This window comes from Drosophila teissieri, chromosome 3R (assembly GCF_016746235.2).
Source record: "Drosophila teissieri strain GT53w chromosome 3R, Prin_Dtei_1.1, whole genome shotgun sequence".
Classification (NCBI taxonomy): Eukaryota; Metazoa; Arthropoda; class Insecta; order Diptera; family Drosophilidae; genus Drosophila; species Drosophila teissieri.
In genome coordinates this window covers 3,750,650-3,763,440 of record NC_053032.1, presented here as the reverse complement: position 1 = coordinate 3,763,440, position 12,791 = coordinate 3,750,650, and the positions used below count along the sequence as shown (strand labels likewise).

The 12,791-nt window shown below is 37.7% G+C and overlaps 1 protein-coding gene across 2 annotated transcripts in view; it reads left to right on the top strand.

Moving 5' to 3' along the window:
- The window catches only part of LOC122620104, a 63,265-nt gene that overhangs the window by 26,222 nt on the left and 24,252 nt on the right, over positions 1-12,791 (top strand). The window contains exon 3 of one of the 2 annotated variants that reach the window (XM_043797408.1): positions 3,879-4,249. In XM_043797408.1, the coding sequence (XP_043653343.1) occupies positions 3,879-4,249 (371 nt within the window). Of the gene's footprint in view, positions 1-3,878; positions 4,250-9,292; positions 9,330-12,791 lie in introns of those variants that run through there. The other variant, XM_043797409.1, reaches the window with a different exon arrangement.

The window sequence follows — 12,791 nt, the reverse complement described above, 5'->3', positions numbered from 1 at the left end:
ATGGAGGTAAGATAGAAAAATTTCAACATTTTCTAGAATTGGAAATTGAAAAAAAAAATTTTTAATGCTTCAAAAGGTTGTTGGGCGTGACAGCCTTTCGGCAAATTGATAGAAATTTATAAAACCTTTAAAAAATGAAAAAATATCAAAACATTTTTTGAGATTTGACCGGTTTTTGATTGTGGTGTGGCATGACACATTTGGAGACAAACATGCGCGGCGTCTACAAACATGCATCAATATTCTAGCTTTTATAGTTCCTGTCCAAACTCATTTTAACGGGTGTAGGTTTGGTGATAATGGAAAAGGGTATTCCTTTCCGACCGGCAAGGCAAGTTCGAAACGCAGTACAGACTATATTTATTTAAACATCACTACCTAAACTGTGCCAAAAGAATTCTTTGTATTGTTAGTAATTTAGTCGGAACGGATCGGACCATATATCCCTATTCCTATACCACTTCAGCTGCCACAGGAATAATCTAAATAAGGGAACAACATTTACCTTCGTTGTTATACCCCCTTTTCGTAGAGTAAAAGGGTATACTAGATTCGTTGAAAAGTATGTAACAGGCAGAAGGAAGCGTTTCCGACCATATAAAGTATATATATTCTTGATCAGGATCAGTAGCCGAATCGATCTGGCCATGTCCGTCTGTCCGTCCGTCTGTCTGTCCGTATGAACGTCGAGATCTCAGGAACTACGAAAGCTAGAAAGTTGAGATTAAACATACGGACTCCAGGGACATAGACGCAGCGCAAGTTTGTCGATTCATGTTGCCACGCCCACTCTAACGCCCACAAACCGCCCAAAACTGCCACGTCCACACTTTTGAAAAATGTTTCGATATTTTTTAATTTTTGTATTAGTGTTGTAAATTTCTAACGATTTGCCAAAAAACTTTTTGCCACGCCCACTCTAACGCCCACAAACCGCCCAAAAGCTGCCACGCCCACACTTTTGAAAAATGTTTCGATATTTTTTCATTTTTGTATTAGTCTTGTAAATTTCTAACGATTTGCCAAAAAACATGTTGCCACGCCCACTGTAACGCCCACAAACCGCCCAAAGCTGCCACGCCCACACTTATGAAAAATGTTTTGATATTTTTTCATTTTTGTATTAGTCTTGTAATATTCTATCGATTTGCCAAAAAACTTTTTGCCACGCCCACTCTAACGCCCTCAAACCGACAAAAACTGTCAGTGTTGAAGATTCTCCTTCGCACTTCCACTAGCTGAGTAACGGGTATCAGATAGTCGGGGAACTCGACTATAGCGTTCTCTCTTGTTTATTATACCCGTTACTCGTAGAGTAAAAGGGTATACTAGATTCGTTGAAAAGTATGTAACAGGCAGAAGGAAGCGTTTCCGACCATATAAAGTATATATATTCTTGAACAGGATCAGTAGCCGAGTCGATCTGGCCATGTCCGTCTGTCCGTCAGTCTGTCCGTCTGGCCGTCTGGCCGTCTGTCCGTCTGTCCGTATGAACGTCGAGATCTCAGGAACTACAAAAGCTAGAAAGTTGAGATTAAGCATGCAGACTCCAGAGATATAGAAGCAGCGCAAGTTTGTCGATTCATGTTGCCACGCCCACTCTAACGCCCACAAACCGCCTAAAACTGCCACGCCCACACTTTTGAAAAATGTTTCGATATTTTTTCATTTTTGTGTTAGTCTCCTTAATTTCTATCGGTTTGCCTAAAAAATATTTGCCACGCCCACCCTAACGCCCACAAACCGCCCAAAGCTGCCACGCCCACACTTTTGAAAAATGTTTTGATATTTTTTCATTTTTGTATTAGTCTTGTAATATTCTATCGATTTGCCAAAAAACTTTTTGCCCACACTTTTGAAAAATGTTTCGATATTTTTTCATTTTTGTGTTAGTCTCCTTAATTTCTATCGGTTTGCCTAAAAAATATTTGCCACGCCCACCCTAACGCCCACAAACCGCCAAAAGCTGCCACGCCCACACTTTTGAAAAATGTTTTGATATTTTTTCATTTTTGTATTAGTCTTGTAAATTTCTAACGATTTGCCAAAAAACTTTTTGCCACGCCCACTCTAACGCCCATAAACCGCCAAAAACTGTCTGTGCTGAAGACTCCTTCGTACTTTTACTAGCTGAGTAACGGGTATCAGATAGTCGGGGAACTCGACTATAGCGTTCTTTCTTGTTTTAAATCATAGAGTGTGTAAATTTGGTTTACATCAGGTTTTTGGGTATTTATATATAATTACGATTTTTATAGCTCCAATAGGACATTCGCCAAATGAATTAAGAATTTTAGAAATGAAATCAATCATCGTTGCAGAAGCTTGCGACCAAGGAAATACTAAACTACATTAATATAATATAAAACGCAACATAGGTAATCATTTGTGCAAACCTAATTCGGGAAAAATGTGTGCAGTATTCCTTTTGCGTATCAGAAGTCAATGTCTTAATTCACAGATAGCTATACTAGCCGAAAATAATAGCAATGCCCGGTTAGAAAAACTTAGCTTATGAGCAGCATATCATGGGTTTTGGAACCGCCACAGTTTATTAGTTACTACTAAAGTGCTGTAACTAGCCTTGCAGTAATTATACATTTAAAAAACGTGTGATGTGGTTTGAAATAAAACTTTCTAACATTTTTCAATTATATATTTCCGACTATGGCCGCTGTTATAAAGTCGTCCGATTTTGATCAAATTAAACCCATAATTATATAGCCAATAAACTGAAAACGAAATGTCTTTAAATTCGAAATAAATGATAAAATGTTACCCTGTTTTGTACGGTGGCGCTTTCCATTTAATAATCCTGCGAACATATACTCCATCGTGAGTCAACAGACGCAAGCACAATTAAGTTTACCGTCCTGTATCCTTTTTCTTTGTTTGATGTTTTCATGTTCAACAAAGTTTGCAGCACATCTGCAGCATGTCCCAAACCATTCTTCCCCCTGCAACTTTATTATATAGCCAATAAACTGGTGTATACCGAATTAAAACACTTAATGAGCAAAAACAACGAAGGCTTTTTCACTTTACTATATTTTCTATGACATCTGAATGTTTGTCCAATTACAAAGCAGATGTCGGAATGGATAAATAAATAAATAACTATATTTAATATAAATATTTCTGTTTTTATTTTATACTGAATTATAACACCTAATGAGCAAAAACAACGAAGGCACTTGTACTTTACTATATTTTCTATGACATCAGAATGTTTGTCCAATTACAAAGCTGATGTCGGAATGGATAAATAAATAAATAATTATATTTAATATAAATATTTCTGTTTTTATTTTATACCGAATTATAACACCTAATGAGCAAAAACAACGAAGGCACTTGTACTTTACTATATTTTCTATGACATCTGAATGTTTGTCCAATTACAAAGCCGATGTCGGAATGGATAAATAAATAAATAACTATATTTAATATAAATATTTCTGTTTTTATTTTATACCGAATTATAACACCTAATGAGCAAAAACAACGAAGGCTTTTTCACTTTACTATATTTTCTATGACATCTGAATGTTTGTCCAATTACAAAGCAGATGTCGGAATGGATAAATAAATAAATAACTATATTTAATATAAATATTTCCGTTTTTATTTAATGAAAATAAATTGCCCCCAATAATTTAAGTTAGCCATGTGTATTGTTATCCTCTTCACGGGCTTTATTTTAAGAGCTCTGTAACAGCTACAGTAACTTCACTGCCTAAGCACATACACAGATACACTGGCAGAAAAGCGTACTGCAAGAAGCTTAAATATGCAGAACTTTTTTACACGCCACATAAAATGTTTTTCTTTTTTTTCTTCCCGATGATGAAAACAACGACTCCGAATACGGCGCTCAGATTTAAGCGGCTTAATAAAATTACTCGAGCAACCCAAGTACACGAGCGTTATAAAGACTTTAAATGCGGGCATTAAGGTAGACAGCGTCGTAGACGTGGAACAAAATACCAATATGGACGTTGATACGCCCAGGCAGCCACGTCAGCAACAACAGCTGCATTCCGAGCAGGAGCCTCACCGTCATCATTATCAGGACTCCGCAGCAAAACAGGTTCTACTGGTCGAGCAGGAATCCCATTCATCCGGCGAGACCGGGAAAAATCATTGGAACGACGCCCGGAGCTTCTCGGGTCACTGTCATCAGCTGGCTGAGCAACTTGCCCTCGATTTCAATAAGACCGTTGTCCTGTGGCCCTGTCCTCGAATGAAAGTGAGTAGTTCCTTAGTTTAAAACTGCTGATTCATATCTTTGATAATATCTTTGATGGAGTCATGAAACGGGTGCTACGTGGATGTTTTAACGGATGCACTTTAAAGGGGAGAAGCCATCAAAAATAAATAGCTAAAGGTATCATTAGTTTATGGTTATCCGTTATTAATACAACGGAAATTAAGATTCTAATAAACTTTACAGTCCCTATGAATTATTATCTTATAGGTAAATCATACAAACATAGATTAATCCGCCAGAAAAATGTGGTGTGTTAATTATGAAAAATTGTAGGCAAATTTTGCAAAGCAATTTGCAGTTTGAAAACAATTTTAAAAGAGAAAGGAAGTCAGCTCGCACCACAAAAGTGCACCAAGTCAAGTCCGTTGCTGTGTGCCCGGGGAAGCAGCAAAAAGGAAATAGAATTCCGAGCCAAGAGCTAAGAAATATGTTTTTCGGAGTTAGGGGCGCCGATGCGGCGGGAACTATCCAAAATATACTGTGAAATTGCATGATGGATGTCGACGACATAAATTATTTCTTGTGGCAAGTGTTGCCCTTGCAAGTGTTCACCTGCCCTGAAGAGTATATGGATTAATCAACCAGCAACGCACGCACTCTACTTGGCTAACTGTCACACAAATCGTGCAACGTAAAGTTGTACTTGTTATGAACCCGCCGGCGTGGCGTTAAATTTTGGTTGACAATTGATTGACAAGTGCTGAGCGAAATGCTTCTGAAAGTTTGATAATTTGTTGAGATTGTCAGCAATGTTATTAATTAAAGTGAAAAAGTGGCATCTGCGGAGTGGTGCTTATGGACGTGCCTCAGTATTTTACATCTTTAGAGTCATGATTTCATCCTTTTCCTTTCCTACATCCTGGGTTCTGCTGACAGGCAATAAAACCACTAAACTAAACACTAAAATTTTGTTCCCGACTCAAACCACCTGTTACTAACCTTCTCGGCCTTTTTCGCCCTGTAACTTCGAGAGGAGACATCGTCGGACAATCATAAATAATATCAAGAGAGGTCGCTGGAATATTGATAGAAATTGTTCATTCGGACATTGCCCCGTCGACTCGGCTATTAAATCTTATCAAGAATATATATACTTTATATGGTCGGAAACGCTTCCTTCTGCTTTTTAGATACTTTTCAACGAATCTAGTATACCCTTTTACTCTACGAGTAACGGGTATAAATATAAAAGGTAGACTTAAATTTAACATAACCGGGTTACTACACAATTTTATAAAGCATGTTGTATACCTAATTTCGTTACCCTTGCCCCTTTCGATACTTTGACTCTGCTCGTGAAACACTCAGTCGGTGAATGTTGATATTTGATTAATGTTTTGCCCCTGCGTCCTTGATGGAACTGTTGAAATTGAATTTTGGCACTTGGGTAACTCGGGCTTTCGCTTGTGGAATTTTTATACCCGTTACTCGTAGAGTAAAAGGGTATACTAGATTCGTTAAAAAGTATGTAACAGGAAGAAGAAAGCGTTTCCGACCATATAAAGTATATATATTCTTGATCAGGATCAGTAGCCGATTCGATTTGGCCATGTCGGTCTGTCCGTCCGTCTGGCCGTCTGTCTGTCCGTCTGTCCGTCCGTATGAAAGTCGAGATCTCAGGAACTACAAAAGCTAGAAAGTTGAGATTAAGCATACAGACTCCAGGGGCATAGACGCAGCGCAAGTTTGTCGATTCATGTTGCCACGCCCACTCTAACGCCCACAAACCGCCCAAAGCTGCCACGCCCACACTTATGAAAAATGTTTCGATATTTTTTAATTTTTGTATTAGTCTTGTAAATTTCTAACGATTTGCAAAAAAACTTTTTGCCACGCCCTCTCTAACGCCCACAAACCGCCCAAAGCTGCCACGCCCACACTTATGAAAAATGTTTTGATATTTTTTCATTTTTGTATTAGTCTTGTAAATTTCTATCGATTTGCCAAAAAACTTTTTGCCACGCCCACTCTAACGGCCACAAAACCGCCAAAAACTGTATGTGCTGAAGACTCTGCTTCGCATCTTCGAATAGCTGAGTAACGGGTATCAGATAGTCGGGGAACTCGACTATAGCGATCTCTCTTGTTGTAATTCGGTTTCCCAGCGTTTTCATGGGGGAATCACGGATTAACAGAATGATATTTATGCAACCAATTTTTTGAAAACGAAATGTCTTGAAATTCGAAATAAATGATAAAATGTTACCCTGTTTTGTACGGTGGCGCTTTCCATTTAAGAATCCTGCGAACATATACTACATCATGAGTCAACAGACGCAAGCACAATTAAGTTTACCGTCCTGTATCCTTTTTCTTTGTTTGATGTTTTCATGTTCAACAAAGTTTGCAACACATCTGCAGCATGTCCCAAACAATTCTTCCTCCTGCAACTTGCCAATTCATTTGCCGTTTTCCAAAAGCTCTGCTGTTCCATTATCCACCCGACGTATACGAAATATTTCGCTGTAAATTATAACGAAAATGGAGCTTTGTTTGCCTGCATCATCATCAACAGCAGCTTTATACGCTCGCTAGATGGAGGACAAGCTGAATTAGCTTTTTTATTATGATGTTGTCATGTTAAGGTCATTGCTCCGTTTGATGTGCCAAGTCACCTTGTAATTCGCCACATGTGGGTAGCATGCCAATATAAGCGAAATGTAACAACAAAGAAATATGGGGATACTTTAAATTCGAAAGCATATGGTTATTATACTATACTAAATTCATTGAAAAGTATGTTCCAGATAGAAGGAAGAATATAGTTACTGAGATCTCGACGTTCATATGGGCGGACAGACGGATATGGCCAGATTGACTCTGCTATTGATCCTGATCAAGAATATATATACTTTATATTGTCGGAAACGCTTCGTTCTGCCTGTTACATACTTTTCAACGAATCTAGTATAGCCTGTTACTCTACGAGCAACGGGTATAAAATTAAAGAGAGAGGAGTCTCTCTTGTTCTCGTTTTGCGCTTCACTTTTTTCTCAGAGCACATAGAGAGAGCAATAGATATGTTCTCCGTTTTCGTCGAACTCTCTGGAATATTATTTGTGCAGTTATTGTTGTGACGACCAAAGACATGGAGGGTCTTTTGATGGAAATGGGGGCGAAGCCTTTCTTTACATTTTTTTTTGGTAAGTACATGTATTCTTTAAATTTTGTGTATATCAATAAATTTTAACGTAAATAATAAAACAATAATAAGGTTATTTTTGTAAAGATAATAGAATGTTACATATAATAACTTAAGGTTACATATTCTTTCCCTTTTTCTCTTTTCTTTCAGTCTTAATACGTACATACATATGTATGTACATACGTACGTACGTCGTTCATTGAAGTGGGAACAGCTACGATGAGAAATTCTGGTGAAACGGCAACAACTTTAAGTAATATCATTCTGTAAGTTTTCTTTCGTATTCGCACAACTTCCACCAACAATAACACAACATAACCCTATGATTGAATATGTTTATGTAATATACATATATTTATAAAAGAATTATTATACAGTTTAAATAAAAACAAATAAATCTAATAAAAATATAAAAACAAAAATACATCCTTTTATTTGGGAATAATTTAGAAAATATTTTTTAATATTCGGGGCTTTCAAATTACCATAAACTTAGGCAATTTTTCTAAATTTTCAAAAATTGCCTTTGATTTTAGAAAAGGCACCCTAACTTTAGTGGAAGTCACCCCAAAATGCAAGTAAAATCGTCGTACATTTCAGAAAATGTTGTCCTAGTTCAAAGAATACCTACCCTATAACAAAGGAAAAAGGACCCTAGAATTAAGAAACACTCGCCCTATATTTAGGACCAATCATAATACAATTAAGAAAATTTTTCTTAACTAAAACTTAACTCACCGTAAAAGTAAGCAAAAGCTCAATTTTTAGGCTTAATTTTTCTAAAATTAAGCTCATGTTAGTAATGACTCCGTTTTTAGGGCGTTTTTATACCCGTAGAGTAAAAGGGTATACTAGATTCGTTGAAAAGTATGTAACAGGCAGAAGGAAGCGTTTCCGACCATATAAAGTATATATATTCTTGATCAGGATCAGTAGCCGAGTCGATTTGGCCATGTCGGTCTGTCCGTCCGTCTGGCCGTCTGTCTGTCCGTCTGTCCGTCCGTATGAACGTCGAGATCTCAGGAACTACAAAAGCTAGAAAGTTGAGATTAAGCATACAGACTCCAGGGGCATAGACGCAGCGCAAGTTTGTCGATTCATGTTGCCACGCCCACTCTAACGCCCACAAACCGCCCAAAGCTGCCACGCCCACACTTATGAAAAATGTTTCGATATTTTTTCATTTTTGTATCAGTCTTGTAAATTTCTAACGATTTGCAAAAAAACTTTTTGCCACGCCCACGAAAAGTGTGACTCTTAGGGCGATCTCGATGTTCATACATGGCCAAGATCCAGAATATATATTTTATATTGTCGGAAACACTTCCTTCTTCCTGTTACATACTATTCAACAAATCTAGTACACCTTTTTAGTCTAGGAGTAACGGGTACATTTACAACCTTACTTAATATACTTTAAAAAAGTTTTCCCTTTCTTTATTTTCTTTGACCCAACTATTTTCCATTATCATATACATACTTCCACTTAATGTTGTCAATCCCGTTGGTAGTCAGAACCGATGTGCTGGTCATGCAGCTTTCAGCTTTCTTTGCTATTGTTGTCAAGCTGATTGAGTGAAAGGCAAATGCTTTGTGGGACAACAGAAGGATAGGACTTGGATGCATGGCATTCAGAGTGCTGGAATCCACACTTTGGCCTTGATAAAATGCAGTGCCAGCTTACGGTCTGAATGAGTGAATCAGTGCATGAATGAATCGACTGACTGAGATAAATTGTAGTCGTCCCAGATTGGCAATGCATTGATGCCGAGAAAGGTTTCATTTAACGATTAGAGTTGTCTCACTGGGATTTCAGATGTAACCCATCACCCGCCAAGGACCCCATTCAATTTAAATGCCGCTTTAATCTTTTATAGCTTGTTTTCAAGCTATGTCTGGTGGTTTGGAGAAGTGGTAAGCTATACGTAAAAATTCTATACAAATTAAACAAGATAGAACGCTATAGTCGTGTTCCCCGACTATCTGATACCCGTTACTCAGCTAGTGAAAGTGCGAAGGAGAAATTTTAACACCGACCGTTTTTGGCGGTTTGTGGGCGTGGGTCAACAAACTTGCGCTGTGTCTATGCCTCCCGAGTCTGCATGCTTAGTCTCAACTTTCTAGCTTTTATAGTTCCTGTCTCGGACAGACAGACGAACATGGCCAGATCCCCTCGGCTATTGATCCTGATAAAGAATATATATATTATATGCTTCCTTCTGTCTGTTGCAAAGTTTTCAACGAATCTAGTATAAGCGTAATCTCAACTCTCTAGCTTGTATAGTTTCTGATATCGAGGCGGTCATACGGACGTACAGACTTGGCCAGATCGCCACAGCATTCATCGATCCTGTATTCATTTTACTCTACTAGTAACGGGTATAAATATATGATAGTTTTCATATTGGCATACACCAGTAACATGACCAGAATTCATAACTTAGTTATTTAAAAACGAATGCACTTTCAAATTAGGACTCGTTATACCTTGGGCCTACGAGATGCAGCAACTAAGGTTTCTCATTTTAAGCTGCTAAACCAAAAAAAAAGTATTTTACAAATCATTCTTAATCTAACATTCCAGCTTTTATAGTTCCTGAGATCATATGAACAGAACGTATAAAAATTATTATTTCTGATGCAGAATGCGGCAGTTTAACAATTACAAATACGAAAAGCAAGCTAACCAGTTTTGAGCATAATTTTGTAGGATGTTCGCACTTGCTATATATGCATATGTATATTCTTTATTAGAATCGCTAGTTAAGTAATGGGTAATCGATAATAGCGTTCTCTAATATTTTGAAATTGATTTAAATCGGCAGCTGACTAAATCATTTCTGTGGACTATTTTTTGGAAGACAGGTCGCAGTTATTGTATCAGAATTATATAGGGTGAAATCGGGGAACCTGCTGACCTTTCAGATAATCTGGTTAGCCCTTCGTAAGGGTAAGTGGCAAGGACATAAAACGTCTCTTTCCACATTAATTGCGTTCATAGCCTTTGCATAAATTTGCATAAAAGTCATAATAAATTCAGAGATGCAAGAAAATCTTTCGGTTTTTCACTCGTTTTCTCTGACATTTTCAGCCTTTATTTCGCTGGAAGAGCTGCTCATAAAAAGGCTGGCGGTTCAAACAGGTTGCCACTTAGGCACCGCTAAAATATTCAACAAAGTAATGCACACACGTGGCCCACGTGGACACGAGGTCTTAATTGTCACAAAGAGAGCTCCAAGGGCAGAGGACCACCATAAATTTAATCTTTTTATAAGCAGTCAAATCACTTTATATGTAAAGGGGTTTTTAAACGGTATAGAAATTTAAATTGCAATAAAATAATTATGGATTATTTGATTGTCATGTATTTTATTTTTTTTAAGATAATCTTTTGGCATATTGCGGTATATCGACAATAATCGCCGAATGTTGTCTTCCAAATGACGATTATGGCTAATAGAAATAAGTTTTCCTGGTAACTTGCCCGGCATTAAAATGATTTGTTCTCTTGCGATGTTTTCCTCGAATGCAGACAAAAGTTACACGAAACAAATTCATCAGGCATCTGTCATTTAAATTCCATTGAATTGACCCCAAGATCGCTGAAGGGAGCAAAACTGGCAAACTGCAGAAATTTGGCGTGTGCTTACCCACTCGGATGTGGAAGTATTTCCTAACACGTTCCGTCTTACTTCCGTTTCGAGTAAAGTGGTTCCACAAGTAGAAAAATTTGTATTCCGGGCTCTCTTCATACTTTATCTTTCATACATCTGAAAGCACTCAGTTAAAGGCTTGTAAGGATGTATTCCCTGAAAGGTTTTTGATGCATTCGACTTCTAAATGTTTTCCGAAACAAGTATTTCAGAATATTTATATTACAATATTTATATTACAATAATATAGAATTTTAATTGAAAAAGATGCTAGTAGAAGCGTTTCCGACCATATAAAGTATATATATTCTTGATCAGGATCGATAGCCGAGTCGATCTGGCCATTTAGATCTGTCCGTCCATCTGTCTGTCCGTATAACGTCGAGATCTCAGGAACTATAAAAGCTAGAAAATTGAAATTCAGCACGCAGACATAGATGTCGATTCACGTTACCACGCCCACTCTAACGCCCACAAACCGCCTAAAACTGCCACGCCCACACTTTTGAAAAATGTTTTGATATTTTGTCATTTTTGTATTATTTTTGAAAATTTCTATCGATTTGCAGAAAAACTTTTTGCCACGCCCACTCTAACGCCCACAAACCACCAACAACTGTCAGTGTGGAAATTTCTCCTTTGTACTTCCACTAGCTGAGTAACGGGTATCAGATAGTCGGGGAACTCGACTATAGCGTTCTCCCTTGTTTATTTTTCTTACGTATCCAAAAGAGCCGTATCCAAGCTTCCAAAATTTTTTCGTTGAGCTGTGGAAAAAGAAGAACTCTGTAATACGTATTTTTCTCGACACGTTCCCGAATTTCTGACTGGTGATAGTTCGGTTGTGTAACTTTTTAGCACCTTCAAGATTGTTGCCCCTCTGCCACCCAATAAGAAAACAACTCTGCTTCTAATGTACATAGGCCTAAACTTAATGGTTTGTCAACTGCATGTGCTGGCCATTTATCATTGGTTAAATGTCAGCAAATTAGGTGCCCGGATCCAAAGTTTGGGCTGTTTTTTAATAATAATGACAGCTCCAAAAATATTATACCCGTTACTCATAGAAAACAAAATAGTGCACTAGATTCGTTGAAATGTATTTATGTAACAGGTAGAAGAAAGCGTTTTCGACCACATAAAGTATATTTCTTCTTGATCAGAATCAAAAGCGGAGTCAATCTGGATCTGTCCGTCCGTATGAACGTCGAGATCTCAGGAACTATAAAAGCTAGAAAGCAGATTATGAAAGCTGATTCCAGACATATAGACCATGGCCATGTCCGTCTGTCCGTCCGTCTGTCCGTCTGTCTGTCCGTATGAACGTCGAGATCTCAGGAACTACAAAAGGTAGAAAGTTGAGATTAAGCATACTGACTCCTGAGACATAGACGCAGCGCAAGTTTGTCGATTCATGTTGCCACGCCCACTCTAACGCCCACAAACCGCCCAAAACTGCCACGCCCACACTTTTGAAAAATGTTTTGATATTTTTTCATTTTTGTATTAGTCTTATAAATTTCTAACGATTTGCTATAAAACTTTTTGCCACGCCCACTCTAACGCCCACAAACCGCCCAAAGCTACTACGCCCACACTTTTGAAAAATGTTTTGATATTTTTTCATTTTTGTATTAGTCTTATAAATTTCTATCGATTTGCCAAAAAACTTTTTGCCACGCCCACAAACCGCCAAGAACTGTAAGTGCTGAAGACTCCTTCG